We start from the raw sequence: 17,666 nt of genomic DNA on the forward strand, positions 1-17,666 counted from the left end.
CCTTATTCTCGTCGGGTGAGGAAGCTCCCGAACACCTTTTCCTAAGCGATTTATTTTGTTTTATCACACCTTACTGTCCTATTCTGAGGTTACGGCAAATTTCCTTTATTGTCGCCCATTTATCCTTTATTCTCGTCGTTTATGGAAGCTCCCTGACACCTGTTCCTTAGCGATTTATTTTTGGACATGGTTGGTTAATGCGCTTTTGTACCTTACCTATGCAAAATATGGCGATACTCATAGGATTTATGTATCACAGAATAGGATAGTAAGGTGTGATAAGGAAAATAAATCGCTTAGGAAAAGGTGTTAGAGAGAATAACGTAGATCGTATTAACTGGTCTATTATTAATCCTTTTACACAGTCCTGAGTAGAACAATAATAATCACAGGTATTTATTTATTTATTTATCTGTTATTATTATTATTATTATTATTATTATTATTACGTTGTTGTTGATGATGATGATGATGATTATTATTATTATTGATGATGATGACGATGATGATGATGATGATGATGATGATGATTGTTATTATTATTATTATCATCATCATTATTATTATTATTATTATTATTATTATTATCATTATTATTATCATTATTGCTTCATGACTTATATTTCTTTTTAAATACAGATCACTAACTCTACTTCTCAAACTCTCCTTAGAGCCGACCCTGACTGGCTCCCCCTCCACTGTGGATGACGACATGGAGAGACTCTTGGAGAAGGAGAGAGAGTTGGAGGTAAGGAGGAAACTAGTGAGGTAGAGGTTTTTGGAGGGGAGGAAAAGTTGGAGGCATGGAGGGGAAATTGGAGGCATGGAGGGGAAATTGGAGGCAGGGAGGGAAAGTTGGAGGCAAGGAGGGGAAATTGGAGGCATGGAGGGAAAAATTGGAGGCAGGGAGGGAAAATTGGAGGTAAGGAGGAAAAATTGGAAGCATGGAGGGAAAATTGGAGGCATGGAGAGAAAATTGGAGGCATGGAGAGAAAATTGGAGGCATGGAGGGAAAAATTGGAGGCAGGGAGGGAAATTTGGAGGCAAGGATGGGAAATTGGAGGCATGGAGGGAAAATTGGAGGCATGGAGGGAAAAATTGGAGGCAGGGAGGGAAAATTGGAGGCAGGGAGGGAAAATTGGAGGCAGGGAGGGAAAATTGGAGGTAATGATGATAATGAAAAGATCCGGAGAAATATAAGAGAGAAAATGAAGACAGTTTAACAGCTTTTTATGGGGTAAGAACCTTCATTAGGCGACAATTAGCAGCCTGTAATTACCCTCATTAGGCCCCAGTAAGTTGGCAATTAAGAGAAAGAGGTTAGTGAGTAATTAGCACGAGGTGAGGTGATTATAAAGTAAATGACAAGGATAAATCGCTGGTGAATGGGTGCTTGGTCAGGGGTGAGGATGTATATATTAGATTGCCTATACTCCTCTCACTCCAACTTGGCCCAGATTTTCGTCCTTCTCTGGCGGAAAGAGATAATGCAATGGCTCCACATCCTTCCCATAGCACTTCTTCGTGACTAGCATTGTACTTTGTGAGCAGTTCTACTACTACTACTACTACTACTACTGCTACTACCACTACCACTACTACTACTACTACTACTACTACTACTACTACTACTACTACTACTATTATACCCCCACCACAACCACCACAGTTACCACAACTACGACAGCCACCCCTTACTACTACTGCTGTCACCACTACCACCAGCTAATCACCACAGCTACACCACTTCCTGCCACTACTGCCACCATCGCACCACCACAACCACCACACCCACTTCCTACCACAACTTCCACCACCGCCCCACCTGCTGCGTGAGCGAGTGAAAAGCCAAGTGTGGAGTGTAAGCCAATTAGTGAGGTGAGGCAGGAGGTTAGGCAGGAGGAGAGGCAGAAGGTTAGGCAGGGGGTGAGGCAGGAGGTGAAGCAGGGGATGAGGCAGAAGGTTAGGCAGGGGGTGAGACAGGAAGTTAGGCTGGAGGTAAGGCAGGAGGTGAGACAGGAGTTGAGGCAGGAGGTTAGGCAGGGGGTGAGGCAGAAGGTTAGGCAGGGGGTGAGACAGGAGGTAAGGCAGGAGGTGAGGCAGGAAGTGAGGCAGAAGGTTAGGCAGGGGGTGAGGCAGGAGGTGAGGCAGGAGGGGGAGTTTAATGTGGGTAAGATTTCTGAGAGCTGGCTGAGTGGGTGAGGGGGAGAGGAGTGGGGTGGGGGAGGTGGGGAGGGGAGAGATGGTGGGGGGGAGGGTGGGGAAGGAGGGAGACGGAGTGGAAAGGATGAGGAGAGAGAGAGAAGGTCACGTCAATCGAAAGAAAACAGTAATTCGTGACAACAACAAAAAAGATAAGAAAGTAGGTCACGAAAGAATATGAATCAGAGAAATACTTAGCTTACAGAAAGAAATAATAATCAGGTGACTCGAAAGAAGGAAATTATATTGACTAAGAAAAAGAAAAAGAAAGAAAGGAGACACGAAAGAAAGAAAGAGGAGACGAAATAAAGAAAGAGGAGACGAAATAAAGAAAGGAGACACGAAATAAAGAAAGGAGACACGAAAGAAAGAAAGAGGAGACGTAATAAAGAAAGTTGCCAAGAAATAAGAGAATAATGTGACTACGTAATGAGTTCAGGTGAGAAAATATTTAACTTACAGATAAAAAAAGAATGTGGAAAAAAGACGAAGTGAAAAAGAAGACAATTTTTAACGACGAAGAAAAAGGAGAATTAGTGATCACAGAATGAGACCAGGTAGGAATATTTTTAGCTCAGAAAAGAGGTGAGGAAATGAGGAAAATGATGAAGGAATTACCAAAGGGAGGAAAATGATGAGGAAATTACAATGAGGAAAGTGTTACCAAATGAATAGGACTTTTGTAAATATTTAGGGTAAAGGTAAAAATTTCACCTTTCTTCCGGAGCACAGGTAAAGTAAATTAACCTGAAACGAGACCCTTACCTGAAGAGCATAAAAGAGAAGAGGGTGAGGGGAGAGAGAGAGAGAGGGTGATGTTGGGGGAGATGGGGAGATTGGACACAGGAGCCTGAAGGGAGAGGCGGGGGAAGGGGGTGGATGGGGAGAGGAGATGGGTTGGGGGATGGTGGGGGTGGGGAGAGAAGTAGAGGAGGAGATGGGAGGGAAAGGGTGGGGGGTAGGTATGGATGGGAGAGAGTGAGGTGATAGGAGAGGATAAGGGATGGGGAGAGAGGGGGAAAGGATGGGTTGAGAGGGGGAGGGGAGGGCAAGAGAGATGGGGAGGAGAAAGGTGTGGGGGATGAAGAGAGAGAAGGAGGAGGTGAGGAAGTGGAAGGAGAAGGGACAGGGGAGAGGAGGAGGGGAGGGAAAGAGTGGGGGAGAGGAGGGGAAATGAGGTCAGGAGGGGAAGAGATAGAGGGGGAAAGGCAATATAGGTGAGAGCAGCAAGTAGGTCAGGAGAGAGAGAGAGAGAGAGAGAGAGAGAGAGAGAATTAGGCCAGCTGAGTGGGAGTGGAAGAGAAAATAGACTGGTAGACTGGGTATACGAAGAAAAAAGATTCGCTTTAAATGGAGATAGGACGAGAGAGAGAGAGAGAGAGAGAGAGAGAGAGAATAGTTGCGATAAAGAAAAAAGGAGGAAAGAGAGTCGGTGGAAGAGGTACTGTGATGAAGGACGAAAAAGAGAAGAATGAATGAGAGAGAGAGAGAGAGAGAGAGAGAGAGAGAGAGAGAGAGAGAGAGAGAGAGAGAGGAGGAGAGAAAGGGAGGGAGGGATGATGAAGCGGAGAGGACGGGGAGATATGAGTGGGGAGGGGCGATGGGGTGGAGAATTTGGGATGCTGGGAGGGGAGGAGAGGGGAGAGGGAGAGGTGGGGAGAAGAGGTGATGGGAAGGGAAGGGAGGGGGTGACAGGAGGAGAGGAGGAAGGGTGAGGGGAGGGGAGGGGAAGGATGGGGGAGGGGGAATGGGAGAAGAGGAGGAGGAGGGGAAGAAGAGAGGGGATGGGATTTGATGTGAGAGGAGAAGAGCAGAGGGAAAGGCTGAGGAAGATGAGAGGAGGGGAAGGAGGGGTGAAAGGAGAGAGAGAGAGAGGGGGGAGAGGAGGGCGAGAGGAAAGAAGAGTAGAGGAGAGGAGGGGAGGGGAGGGAGGGGAGGGGAAGTGTACACATATTTTGGTGGAAAAGGTCAAAGGTCACATTCCCCTCTTTTACGCTCCTCTGTGTGTGTGTGTGTGTGTGTGTGTGTGTGTGTGTGTGTGTGTGTGTGTGTGTGTGTGTGTGTGTGTGTGTGTGTGTGTGTGTGTGCGCGCGCGTGTGTGTGCGTTTGTAAATATCTCTTGCTACATCAATTATAAAAGAAAAGCTAATTATGTATTCCTCTTAATAGCATCAACTCGATATTTTTTCGCCTGCAAGCTTAAAAAAATAACTCTCTTAATTACACTATAAATAATACAGTTTAGGAACGATTAATTAAGCTCTGTGTTACCTGATCTAATGAAGCCAGGTGGGAGGATTGAAACAGGGGCCGTCAGGAACACCGGCAATTAACAGGGGTAGTCCAAACATTGCTCCGGACTTGTTAACATGTGAGGTGAAGTATGTAGTGTTCCGGAGACGTCTGCATATGCGTAAAATACCTTTCTTGTCCCTACCCTGCATCATTTTCCACTTCCCATCTCACTTTACGTTCTTGATAGTGTCTGCTCGTTAGTTACTTACAAAATAAAGTAGGGGAGAGGCAGGGTAGGTACTGAAGAAGCTAAGACTTGAGGGTGAGGTAGTTGAAGGACCAGCTTGAGTGTACACCTGAAGTTTCATCCCTTGAGGTAAGCATCCCCGTGAACACCTGTGCATCTCACGTCCCCCCAGGTGATTACTAATTAACCTGGGGTACACGTGCGCCTTGCAGGTACGAAGCGTCTATCCTAGGGGTGCAATAGATGGTAAAAAAAATATATCTATCTATCTGTCTGTCTGTCTATCTGTCTATTTATCTATCTGCCTGTCTATCTACCTATCTATATTTATCTACCTGTCTGTCTATCTGTATCTCTTTCTGTCTGCCTATCTATCTATGTCTATCTATCTATATGTCTATCAGTCTTTCTATCTGTCTATCTACCTATCTGTCTGTCTATCTATCTGCCTTACTAAGCAGCTTCAATAGATTCTCGGTGCGGACGGGAAAGTAGTGTCCATATTGACTGAAGTGAGAGTAATATTTTTTTTCTTTTTATATATATTCTGGGCATAGACATGATACCCCGTTCCCTGAGTCCCTGCAGTCCTCTTACATGCCACGCACCTTCACATGCCCCCTCTTCGGCACTAATACCCACCGTCCATACTGGGTACATGCTGGAGCTGCTTCATTCAGGGCTGGTATAGTGGAATTAAAGTGGGTATTTTTTTTTATATAACATGTCGGTGGGTCTTACAGGAAAATACCAGAGTCTTTTTTAACGAATTTATATCATTGAACTGTTCCCTGCCCCAGCGTAGGATCGAACTCGCGTCTTTTTGGACACCAGGCCACTTCTCTAACCACTCAGCCACCGCCTATTCCTTCCAAGGCTACTAGCTATCCCTATGGAGATACTGATGTAGTGACAATATAATCTAATTGTCCTAAATAGTGTGTGATGATTTTGTTAGTAGTAGTAGTAGTAGCAGTAGTAGTAGTTTTTAGATATTAATTGACGATGACGTTGATGTTGATGATGATGATGATGATGATGATTGATGATGATGACGATGATGATGATGATTGATGATGATGATGATGAAGGCAATTATTCCTTTATTATCTTTATTTAATTTCCATTTATTCATATTTTACGACAACAATAATAAACAACACCATTACCTTCACCCCAGGAATTCTACTCGACCTACGACGTGTGGACCGGGATTCGAACCGCCGTCACGCTGGCCCTGTTCTTCGTCTTCTCCGTCACCATCATATTATACAAGAGCAAGTGCAAGCCCCGACGCAAGTACGAACTCTACCCCAGCCTCGAGGATATGCCTGGACGACCCTTGGACTACTATGACTACTGGTGCTCGAGTCCTGGGAGGTAGGTCGGACTTGTGGGAGAAGATTGTGCCCTTGAAGAATATAGAGGGATTCTTGGGGCTGCTATAGGGAGTTTTGGAAAGTGTGGATGTAGATTGTTTGCATGGTGTTGAGATGTGGTGATGGGAGTGTCAAGAAGTGCTAGGTTGATGCAATACACACACACACACACACACACACACACACACACACACACACACACACACACACACACACACACACACACACACACACACACACACACACACAATGATGGTGGTAGTGGTGGTGATGCTGAAAATACCAATGTCGATGATGATAATGATGATGATAATGATAATGATGATAAAGGTAATGACAATACTATCCCCGTCCCCTTTTTCACAGCCACGAAGCGGGCAAGACAGGCAGTGGTGTTGACTCCCTAGGCATTTGTTACAACCGGGGTGAGACTGGATCGGCGCCCCTACCCACACAGCGCTCCGTGGACTCCTACTCAAGCCTTAACAACTCCTTCAGGTGAGGCTCGAAGGAGAAGGTGGAGAGGGAGAGGAAGGTGAGAGGGATAGTGGAGGAGTATGTGGAGAGGGAGAGGAAGGTGTGAGGGGTAGTGGAGGAGTATGTGGAGAGGGAGAGGAAGGTGTGAGGGATAGTGGAGGAGTAGGTGGAGAGAAGAGTGAAAGGGAGAGTGTAGGAGAGGGATGGGATGAAAGGGGGAGCAAGGGGAAAGGGAGGGAGGATGACAGGGATAGTGGAAGGGGGAATAAGCGAGAAGGGAGACGGAGAGGACGTGGGTGGAGATGGAAAGGAAGAGGAGTGTAAAAGAGGCTGAGCTTAATGGGGACCTGTATCTCTGAATCTATGGCTGCGTTGTTTATTGAGTGCTATCCTTGTCAGATACGCTTCGAAAAGGAGGAAAGGGGAATGTTGGGGGAGGTGGTGGAAGGGAGGGGAGGAGAAAGGGGAAGGTAGGGATGGTGATGGAGAAGAGGGGGGGATGGAAAGGGGAGAAGGGGAAGCGGTGGAGAGGGAGGGAGGATGGAGAGGGAAGGAGAACTGGTGGGGAGGAAGAAGAAGGGGGGGATAGGAGAGGAGGAAGGAAGAGAAGTGCGAATCCTGAGTTAATATAAGCCTTGAAAAGACGTATTATATTAACCACATGTTATTGGAATGCGTTATTAGCATCGTAATTAGAGTATCAAGAGAGCCTGTAAATAACGCTGTAAATAATAATCAGATTAATAAATATATGCTTGTTTTATCATTAGTTATTATCAGCCTCGTATACAGATATATTTACTCGAGTTTAATTTTCAATAATATTATGACAATTTTTATCTTATTCTTACACCTGAAAGTATATAGATGCTGTTTAGCCATTTTGGAGTGTCCTTTGTGTGTGTGTGTGTGTGTGTGTGTGTGTGTGTGTGTGTGTGTGTGTGTGTGTGTGTGTGTGTGTGTGTGTGTGTGTGACTACTTCCTGACTACTTCCCACAGAGTCAAGAGCCTCCCTGGTAGTGTCATGAGGATCAACTGCTCGCGCAACTCTTCCTTCGAACGAGACGACGCTTCCCAGGCACACTCGGTAAGTCAGCAGTCAGCAGTAAACACACACACACACACACACACACACACACACACACACACACACACACACACACACACACACACACACACACACACACACAAGACTTCCTGTACACTCAGTCGGTCAGCAGTAAGGGAAAAGTCCTTCCGCTTAGGTACACTCGCGGGTTGGTGGTGCAGTAGCAACATAATCAGCACGCAACGGAAGATCTTGGCCCGTATTCTCGTATTCCCCCGTATTCTCTCGTATTCTCCCGTATTCTCGTTGGATATGGAGGCCCCCTAACACCTCTTCCTTAGCGATTTATTTTCGGATATGGTCGTTTAATGCCCTTTTTCTACGTTGTTGCTGCAGAGTATGGCGATATTGGAAGGATTTACTTGACGCAGAAGAGGACAGTAAGGTGAGAGGAAATAAATCGCTAAGAAAGAGGTGATAGGGAGCTTCCTTACCCGGCGAGAGTAAGAGCCCTGGTGTTTGATTCTAGGGCCGGTCAGACTCTTAGACGAAGCTTGTTTCTCCTAGTGCCTGTTTACCTAGCTATATAATCAAGGACCTGGATTTTGGGCCCTATTTTGACTCCCTTTATGTATGAGTCGAGACAGAATATATTTGTCTATACGCCTTGCTATATATAAACGCTTATGTAACATATCTATACATACATGAAGAGGGTCCAAGCAGGGCTGAATCTGTTACATCTCCCCAATAAACAGCTTAATTTCATAGCCCTTAATCTTCCACCGTAACACTCAACCCTGTCCTAAATATTGGCTTCCTTTGCTCTTATTATTAATAGACTATTTTATATGTTTATTTGTCATTGGAGTGGCTTCTCGTGCTGTAAAAGGTTCTAGACAATCTCCAATGCCCTTTTATAACGTCAGAAATATTAATTGTTTTATTCTGGCTACCACTAGACGATTTTACGTATTTTGGTACTGGCTTTTCGTATGCAAAGGGTTAACGTTGTAGGCGATAATATTTCGAGCGTTATGTTAGTATTGTCTTCTGTTATTCATGAGGATAAGACGAATTTTCTTCTATTATTATTGATTTCATGCATTTTACAAGGTAGCATTGCAAACATGCGTACTGTATTCAAGAGGTTAAAATTACAGAAGGTTTTACTGATGATATTAATAGGTTCTAGCATTCTAAGGTTTAATATTTCCTCAGGTCCGGTCCGAGTTCCTGTCAGTGCCTGGGGTTCGGCTGCAGTCCACGGGGTCCAGTAGTGATGGGTACAGCATGGCGTCCTCGGTGCACGACCTGTCCGGGGAGATGACACCCATGGCCTTACTAGGGGTGCCGAGGCTGGGACCGCGAGGCAACAAACCACTCCTGCAGCTGGGTGGGATGGACTGGGACAGCGACCACGCCACCGCGGAGTGGATCCAGACCATCGACATCAACGTCATCCAGCCAACACCCAACATCTCTCCGTGTGGATCGGTTCGCAGCGTCACCGATAACACTGACCTCGCGCGGCTTCCTCTTCCCGGTCGTGGTCGAATTGCCTCTGTCGTGTCCCTAGATTCTCCTGAATTTGATAACCGCTCCATTGGATCAGATTCGGTGTTCATGGAAGATTCCGTGGGTGAAACGTACAGCAGCAGATCAGAAAGTATGGATAGTCCAAGTCCTTCGCTTCTGGCCTCACCACGCCCCTCGCTCACTCCATCACCTCGCAGTGGACGTCACAAGATACAGTCCTTCCGTCTTGGCATCAACCCATCTGTAATGCCTGTTGCTCCTTCCTCTCCAGTGCCCACCCGTGCCCTGAAGTCAGAGGAGCCATCACCACGCCCCAATGACAAGCGAAGTCGCCAAAAACAGCTCCATCGTCAGCTGGGGCAGGAGTTGTCTCTATCCAGCCTGGCTCCCAATGCTGCAGCCATGTCCTCTCTGGCTGTTCCAACCCTGGGAGGTCACCTACGGTCATCGTGTGAACATCTGGCTGCGCATTCCGGTCTCATAGATGGCTCTAACTACAGCAACAGTCGTGGTTCTAGCCTTCTTGCGCCTAATGGTAGCACGGAGGAGGAGCCCCAGTGTGCGGTGTTCACTGTACCGTCACTGCGCCGATGTAACTCGGCCACAGCCCCAGATCAAAATGAGGAGCCCTCCGGGTGGAAGCGGTCAGACAGTGCACAAACCCCAGTTGTGCGCCGCTCAGACAGTGCTGGCGGCCCTCAGAAACAGTCGAGTGAGTCCTCCAGTGGCTCTGATGATGCCAGTGAGTCGGTGTCATTCCACCTGATGGTGCCAGCACTCAGCATAGACAATCCAAGTAATGATACAAGTCGTGCGTCAACTCCCTCTCTCTCCCCACCCAGCTCTCCTAATTCTTCTCCTTCCCCAGTCTTCTGCTCCCCCACACCACAGCCTTTGCATGTGCTGGAACCCCCTGTGTCCCCCTCACCCTCACCTTCCCCCACTGGTTTCCGTGGGCATGCAACTCGAAGTAATGGACGCAGTAATGGGCGTGCTAATGGACGGCGGGTGCTGAGGCGGCAATATAGTCAATGTATTCCACCCAGCCCCACACTGCTGGATGTCCCGGCCACCCACACGTCACTCCCGACTTATGTGGAGGAGATTTTCCCTGAACTAGACTATTCATTCCCAGCTGCACCTCCTCCTTCACCGTTCAGAGCAGGTCACACTCTGTACATGCGTCAGGACTCAGGGTCTCCCTCTCCTCGCCTGGCAGCCCGCCACCTCAACCGTCGGGACTCCAGCCCCACTTTGCTCCGCCCTGATGGCTACCAGCTTCTCCGGCAAGAATCCACCCCAACACCAACGTCACCCCATCGCAAAACAGCTGGCCTGCAGCGGGAAGACTCCTCCCCTTCGCCCAATCATCGCAGAGCAGCCAGTCTACTGCGGGACGACTCCACTCCTCCCAACCATCGCAGAGCAGCTGGCCTCCAGCGGGAAGACTCCACCCCTTCGCCCAGCCAACACAGAACAGCCAGCCTTCAACGTGAAGACTCGAGCCCCACTTCAACCAGCTGCAGGACTCCTTCCCTTCACCGAGAAGACTCTAGCCCCACCTTCCCCTACCGTATGGATTACTTCCATCGTGAAGACTCCAGTGCATCATCCCAGACCAGATCTGCTTCCCTTCAGCGTGAGGACTCCAGCACCACCTCGTCCTTCAGCCGAACCTCCACCTTGCAGAATGAAGAGTCGAGTTTAGATCACACTCTTCATACCCTGCCCAGGCAGGACTCCAGCCCACCGCCTCCCTTCCCCACAGAGGAGACACAGGAGGGCCAGCAAACACCGTCAACAGCGTCTTCTGTCATGGAGACTTCCTGCTAACGCTCAGTAACCTTAAGTAGGATCTACGGTAATTTTTTCGTGGGACAGTTGGGTTCACAGTAGCACTCCGTTCATGCCATTGGACTCATGAATTGACAGCAGTTAACTTGGTGTATTTATTACATTAAATGTGTTGTACTTACAAATGTAAAAGCAAGCGGCTCTAGACTAAAAATCACTTGAGTATGAGCACAACCAGGATATTTGAAATGATATTCTGTTAAGGTTACCCGAGAAAAGTTTATTTTCTATGTCTAGTGCTTTACTCGTTTTCTGTGTTTTAGTCTATGGGTGTAACTATGGTAAGGGCCCATTGTGCGTTGAATATTTCTGTACTTTGCTTGCTTTCAGTGAACATGTGTAGTTTTACATCATGTCTTGAATTGTAATAATAATCAAGTAGTTATTCTTCGTACCTTGGCAAAAACTCAAATACGAGAAGACGCTTAATCAATGTTTATGTCTTGCCAAATCAGTGCTAACTTGATCGTTACTCCTGACACCAATGTTTTTCTCTTCTGTACCTCTCGTGACCGCTGTTAGGGCTTCGTGATACTGAGGTCAGATTAGGTCATGAGGTCATACTCTAAGTGACCTGGGAGGCTTCTTAACACCTCTTCCTTTGCGAATTACTCTCCACAATACGCCTTAAACACCTTAACCTCTTGTAAGTTATTCATGCAGAGTATATCGATAAATAACACAGAATAGAATGGCCACCTGTAACATGTAAAATAAATCGGCTAGAAAGAGGTGTCACGAAGCTTCCCAGGTCACTTAGAATACGGTATTATTTCCGATTTCGATATCACTGTTACGAAGCTTTCCAAAATATGTCTGTTTCTGTTAAAAAAGTTATGTATTCTTCAAAAATCAAAAATACTTGGCTCTGCGATTGTCTTCAGCATCTGTCCACGGCAAAGGCGGATCCAGAAGGGGGGGGGAGGCCCTGGGGGTGTTTGGATCCCCCCTTTTTTGCAGCCGTTTCGTTTTTCCAGAGAGAGAGAAAGAGAGAGAGAGAGAGGGAGATATGGGGGGAGGGAGGTCTTCTGTAGGAATAAGGAACACATGATTTTTAGTAATTTCTTGCCCGAGAATAACCTTTCAAAAATTGTAAATCTTTGTCATCAGTGGAAAAAGAAAAAAAAATGACCCCCTTATTAACGTTTTCTATCCCGTAACACCTCTTCCATAGCGATTTATTCTGCGTATTACACCTGAGTATTCTATTGCATATTTTTTTCCATGCAGATTGTGTTGATATTAAATACAGGTCGCATACGGAAGAATATCAAGGTGTAATAACCCAAAATAAAATCGCTGCGGAACAGGAACCACGGAGCCTCCTGGAGTTCGGGCCAAATTTCTGGATCCGCCTCGGCGCCGGATCGGATGCTGAGTGCACCGAAGGCCAACCGTCATCCATTTCACCCCGACGTGTCATCCATACAGCCTAGGCGTAAGGAGAAGTATACATATATAAATAGGGATAAAATATACATAAATTCGAAGCCATGACGTCAGGGGTTCATGGCAGGAGGGACTGAGGGAAGTTGTGTGTGTGTATATTTGATTATGTTTGTATTATATGTGGCGTGCCTCAGAGTGGGCTGGGTGAGTGGGGTAGGTGATGGGAGGTGAGTGGGCTAGGTGAGTAGGTGAGTGGACTGGGTGTGTGGGCTAGGTGAGTGGGCTAGGTGATGGCTGGGTGTGTGGGCTAGGTGAGTGGACTGGGTGTGTGGGCTGGGTGAGTGGGGTAAGTGAGTGGGCTAGGTCTGTGGGTCAGGTGAGTGAGTTAGGTGATGGCTGGGTGAGTGGGCTTGGTGTTGGCTGAGTGTGTGGGTTAGGTGAGTGGGTTTGGTGAGTGGGCTAGGTGCGTAAAGGCCTTGCTAGGAGGAAAGGGGGATCGCAAGACATTCTAGGATCGTTTTCTATATACATGAAGCATCCTAACGCCTCTTCCTTAGCGATTTATTTTAGCTTGCGACACCTTTCCATTCTCCCGTGCTCTGGTGCCGGAAAGAGACTCCTTCACGTGGTGGCACAGATAGGATCGGTCGGGGGAGCTGCCCGGTTATCGGAAGGAGAGCTTAAGCCTTCACACTACTACTACGACTACTACTACTACTATTACTGTTACTACTTCTACTAATAATACTGCTACCACCACCACCACAACCACCACTACTACTACTACTACTACTACTACTACTACTACCACCAATGCTACTACAACGACTACTACTCACTACTACTACGACTACTACTCACTACTACTACCACTGCTATTTATTTTCATCGTCACACACACACACACACACACACACACACACACACACACACACACACACACAAACACACACACACAAGAATGATGTCATGTGCTAAAATTATGCTAGTAAGGAAGAAGTGCCAGGGAGCCTCCTTAGCCTACGAGACGACTGTCCTAAGTGGCACAGGAAGCTTCTTAACACCTCTTCCTGAGCGATTTATTTTTTTGCATATTTCGCCTTGATATACTTTGTTAATTTTACTGTCTAATACCAACGTACTTTCCTAACCAATATACAGACTAAATCGCTTAGGAAGAGGTCTTTGTGTCTATCTATTGCCAGACGCCTCAGTTCCGTAAGGGGTGGCCACAAACAAGTCGCCTCAATGTCGCCCTGTAGAAAATGGGTCATAGGAGGGTACGTAGCTCCGTTTCCTCAACGATTTATTTTACTAGTATTACACCTCATTATTCTCATTTATGTTACTGAGACAAACCATCTCGACACACACACACACACACACACACACACACACACACACACACACACACACACACACACACACACACACACACACACACACACACACACACACACACACACACACACACACACACACACACACACACACACACACAAAATAACATCAGAGTGCAATGACCATAATAAATCGCCATGGAAAAGATGTTAAGAGCCTCTAGTGCCAGCAAGAAGACGACCTAGTAAATGGTTGAGGTGGGGAAGGTGATTGTTAAGATGCGGTAATATCAGGGATTGTGTATGTAAAGGATGCTAACCATTTTTCAACATAAAAGAGTCTCCATTATCAGCCAGATTGTCATAATAATAATAATAATAATATAATAATAATAATAATAATAATAATATAATAATAATAATAATAATAATAAAAATAATAAGCGTCCCCAGGTTGAAATGGGTAAAGTGTGTACTCGTATTATTGTTTGATGTTTGTTTATTATTATTATTATTATTATTATATTTGATTAAGATTAGGAGAGACTTTTTTTCGAGATGGGGAAGTTCAAAAGCTGCTCTGAACTGAACTCAAAATCATCTGATAAACCCCTCTTACTCTAACCTGGCCTAAAATTCCCACCTTTCCAACTTCATTCATGATCTGTAGCAATAGAAATTAACACAAGAAGATAGCGATAGTCACGAAGAAGTGCTACGGAGGGGATGGAGAGCCGTAGCATTGCTGGGGGGGGGGACCACGAAGGCGAGGGATGCAAGCTACAACAGGACGAAAATCTGAGACACATTTAACGTAAAAAATATATAAGCTGCAAAAGGACGAATATATGTGACAAGTTAACATTAAAGAAAAAAAAAAGCAGTACCAAGAGGTGAGATAAGAAAATGGATCGTCGGTCTGAAGGGGCTGAGGAAAGGTAAAGAAAGTCTGACCGTAATAAGAGTTTGATGGAGACGTCTTGATCTAGAAATCTGGTTTTACTCTCAGGCCCCTATGTCACTCCCAGCTGAGTAAAATCGTCCGGCGTTAGGTAGAAAGGGGGACAGTATTGACACTCCCAGGCTCCTATGACTCACTCCCAGCTGAATAAAATCGTCTGGGGTTGGTTAGAAGGGGGAAAATTAATGGCTGATCTCAAGAAGGTTTCCGGAGACTCAGTTCACGATTTTAGGCTCCCTCGGCTCACTCTAGGCTCAATAGATGTCAATAGCTTTTACCTAGAATGCTGCTGTAGTCGTCCCCAACCCCCTGATGGGCGGGGAAGCTCTAGTCTTCTCCTCCAGCCCACGCCAGACGACTTTATTCAGCTGAGAGTGGGTCATGGGAGCCTGGGGTGGGATGCTGGAACAGACATACGATCGAGTCTCAGGTTTAACTGTGATTTCTTTATACAGGAGGAACTGGAGATATGGCGAGTTTCTGCTGTTTTTCCCTCTTTGTCTTTCCAACCAATGATAATAATAATAATAATAATAATAATAAAAATAATAATAACAGCTGTGACCGTTTTCCATTCGTAACCAGGATTTTTTTGACGAAAGAAGGCGACAGGGAAATATTCTAATGTCGTTAACCATCCCGGAAAAAAAAAATACATATATATACGACAGGAAATCCATCTTAAACCCCTCTGAGAATCCCACCAGACGATTTTCTTAAGCTGAATGTGTACAGGAGCCCGAGAGTGTTAATACTGCAACCCCTGGCTCCTCTCTCACCATTAACACCACCAACGCCATCACCACCAACGCCATCACCACACCACCAGGTCCGAGGCTTGCATTCTGGGTGCCACTGGGGGCTGTAACACCTCTTCCTTTGCGATTTAGTCTGAGCATTGCACCTCAGTATCCTCTTAAGTATCACTGAAGCAAATTTATGTAGATACTTAGACGACGTAACACAAGAGGATGTTTACGTGTACCATGCAGAATAAATCGCTAAGTAAGAGGGGCTACGAACCTCCTGTGCCACTTAGAATCGGGCCCAAGTGTACAGGCGGGAATGAATGACTTTCTTTTGGCTGAAAATGATTTATATTTGTTTATAAACTTTATAAAGGATACGGAAAACTGATTTCTGTATTAATTTCCCTTTTTTCAAATTACTATGACTTTAAAATCTATCAGAATTTTCAGTGGATATCCGATTATCATTACAGCTTCTCCACCTTTTCTCTCCACTCCTCCACTTTTTTCCCTCCACTCCTTTACGTATTCCCTCCACTCCTGTGCTTACTCTCTCTACTCCTCCACTTTTTCCCTCCTCTCCTTTACGTATTCCCTCCACTCCTGTGCTTACTCGCTCCACTCCTCCACATATTCCCTCCACTCCTCAACCTGTTCTCTCCACTCCTCTACCTGTTCTCTCCATTCCATTAAATATTCAGTTTGTCCCTTTACCTGTGTTTTCTCTCGTCTTTCAAAAAATTCCTGGGACTTTTTTCAAACAGTGAAACTTAAATCCATCAAGCCATGTTTATTAATTTCACCAGAAACTTCATCCGAGACTCATGACACTTTAGGCAATGAATCCCTTAAAGTTACAGTTTTCTTTCTTCTTGATAAGGCTTAAAAATAACAAAATATCTAGATCATTTTAACTTTAATTTTTGTATCAGATTCATGAAGCATTTACTAACAATTTCCTTTAATATACAAGTTCCACTGAAGCGTTCCAAAGCAGGATATCTTAACATGAAAAACAGATGGGAAAAAATAATGTATAGATTGTCGTGAGTGCTGAACCGTTCGAAGACACCGAAGCAGAGTTCAATCTCCATTTTCGAATCATCTGGATCCAGCGGGAGATGTGGCCTGCCTCAGTCACCCATTGGCTTTGGAGGGGGGAGGATGCTGCTCACGGACGTAGAGGTAAGCTGCTTCTTGTTAATCGTTATGCCCGCGTACAAGTTTTGCGTAGTAACTTTCCCTAGTGTTATTTATAATATTTAGAAGAGTACACAGCTGCAGTTTAAGTACGTTTCAGTGTTCTCTACTTATATGGCACAATTTTGTTGAACTATTCCATCTGTTGCGCCGTCAGCCATACTCAATCACTCGGTCAGCTTTTCCTTCTCCAACACTGCCCTCCGAAATGACCTCGGTGGGATTAATGACCCCAGGAAGGGAGGGGGAAGGAGTTGATTTACGACGGAAATGTCATAGATGAGAAGTAATGGCAGATGATTAGATATAAACAACACGTCAATGCCCAGTTATTTCCAGGTCGTTTTCCGTTGGTTTGAATCTTGACTGATGTATGTACTGTATTTGTTTCGTTTGTGATGTATTGTTTTGTTCGTGATGTGTTTTTCCTTTCATGGTGTATTTTTTCGGTCATATATTTTTTCTTTGTGTTTTCTGATAGGTGTGGATGTTGAAATATGAGTACATTAAAAGATGGTTACTGTAGCTACTAGAACAAAATTATTTCACTTATAATTCGAATATTCAGTTGTCCAGTACTAAAGAATTCGTGCCACTAATTGGTTACCAAGAGTTCGCAGATCTTGTCAACGTTATTATTATTATTATTATTATTATTATTATTATTATTGATGGGATGTCCCCTGCATATTTATAATTGCCGTCAACATGTGTGATTATCGGATTTATTTCGGAACATAACGAAAAATATTGCACACATTACCACCACCACCACCACCACAACCACCACCACAACCACCAATACCATCAACCACACATTACTACAACCAACACCATCGCCATCCACACATTACCACCACCACCACCACCATCACTATCCGCACATTACCACAATCACCACCATCCACACATTACCACCACCATCACCACCACCACCACCACCACCACCACCACCACCACCACCACCACCACCACCACTACCACCACCACCACCACCACCACCATCACTATCCGCACATTACCACAATCACCACCATCCACACATT

General features: G+C 45.5%; 1 protein-coding gene across 1 annotated transcript in view; it reads left to right on the forward strand.

Annotated features, from left to right (window-relative positions):
* The window catches only part of LOC145393053 (uncharacterized), a 131,264-nt gene extending 120,304 nt beyond the window's left edge, over positions 1-10,960 (forward strand). The window contains exons 3-7 of the mRNA XM_080267391.1: positions 672-748; positions 5,865-6,064; positions 6,430-6,561; positions 7,540-7,627; positions 8,810-10,960. Coding sequence (XP_080123517.1) covers positions 672-748; positions 5,865-6,064; positions 6,430-6,561; positions 7,540-7,627; positions 8,810-10,960 — 2,648 coding nt within the window. The remainder of the gene's footprint in view (positions 1-671; positions 749-5,864; positions 6,065-6,429; positions 6,562-7,539; positions 7,628-8,809) is intronic.
* Positions 10,961-17,666: the final 6,706 nt, after the last annotated feature.

This window comes from Coenobita brevimanus, chromosome 23, assembly GCF_032717465.1.
Source record: "Coenobita brevimanus isolate Jiangsu-jjx chromosome 23, ASM3271746v2, whole genome shotgun sequence".
Taxonomy (NCBI): domain Eukaryota; kingdom Metazoa; phylum Arthropoda; class Malacostraca; order Decapoda; family Coenobitidae; genus Coenobita; species Coenobita brevimanus.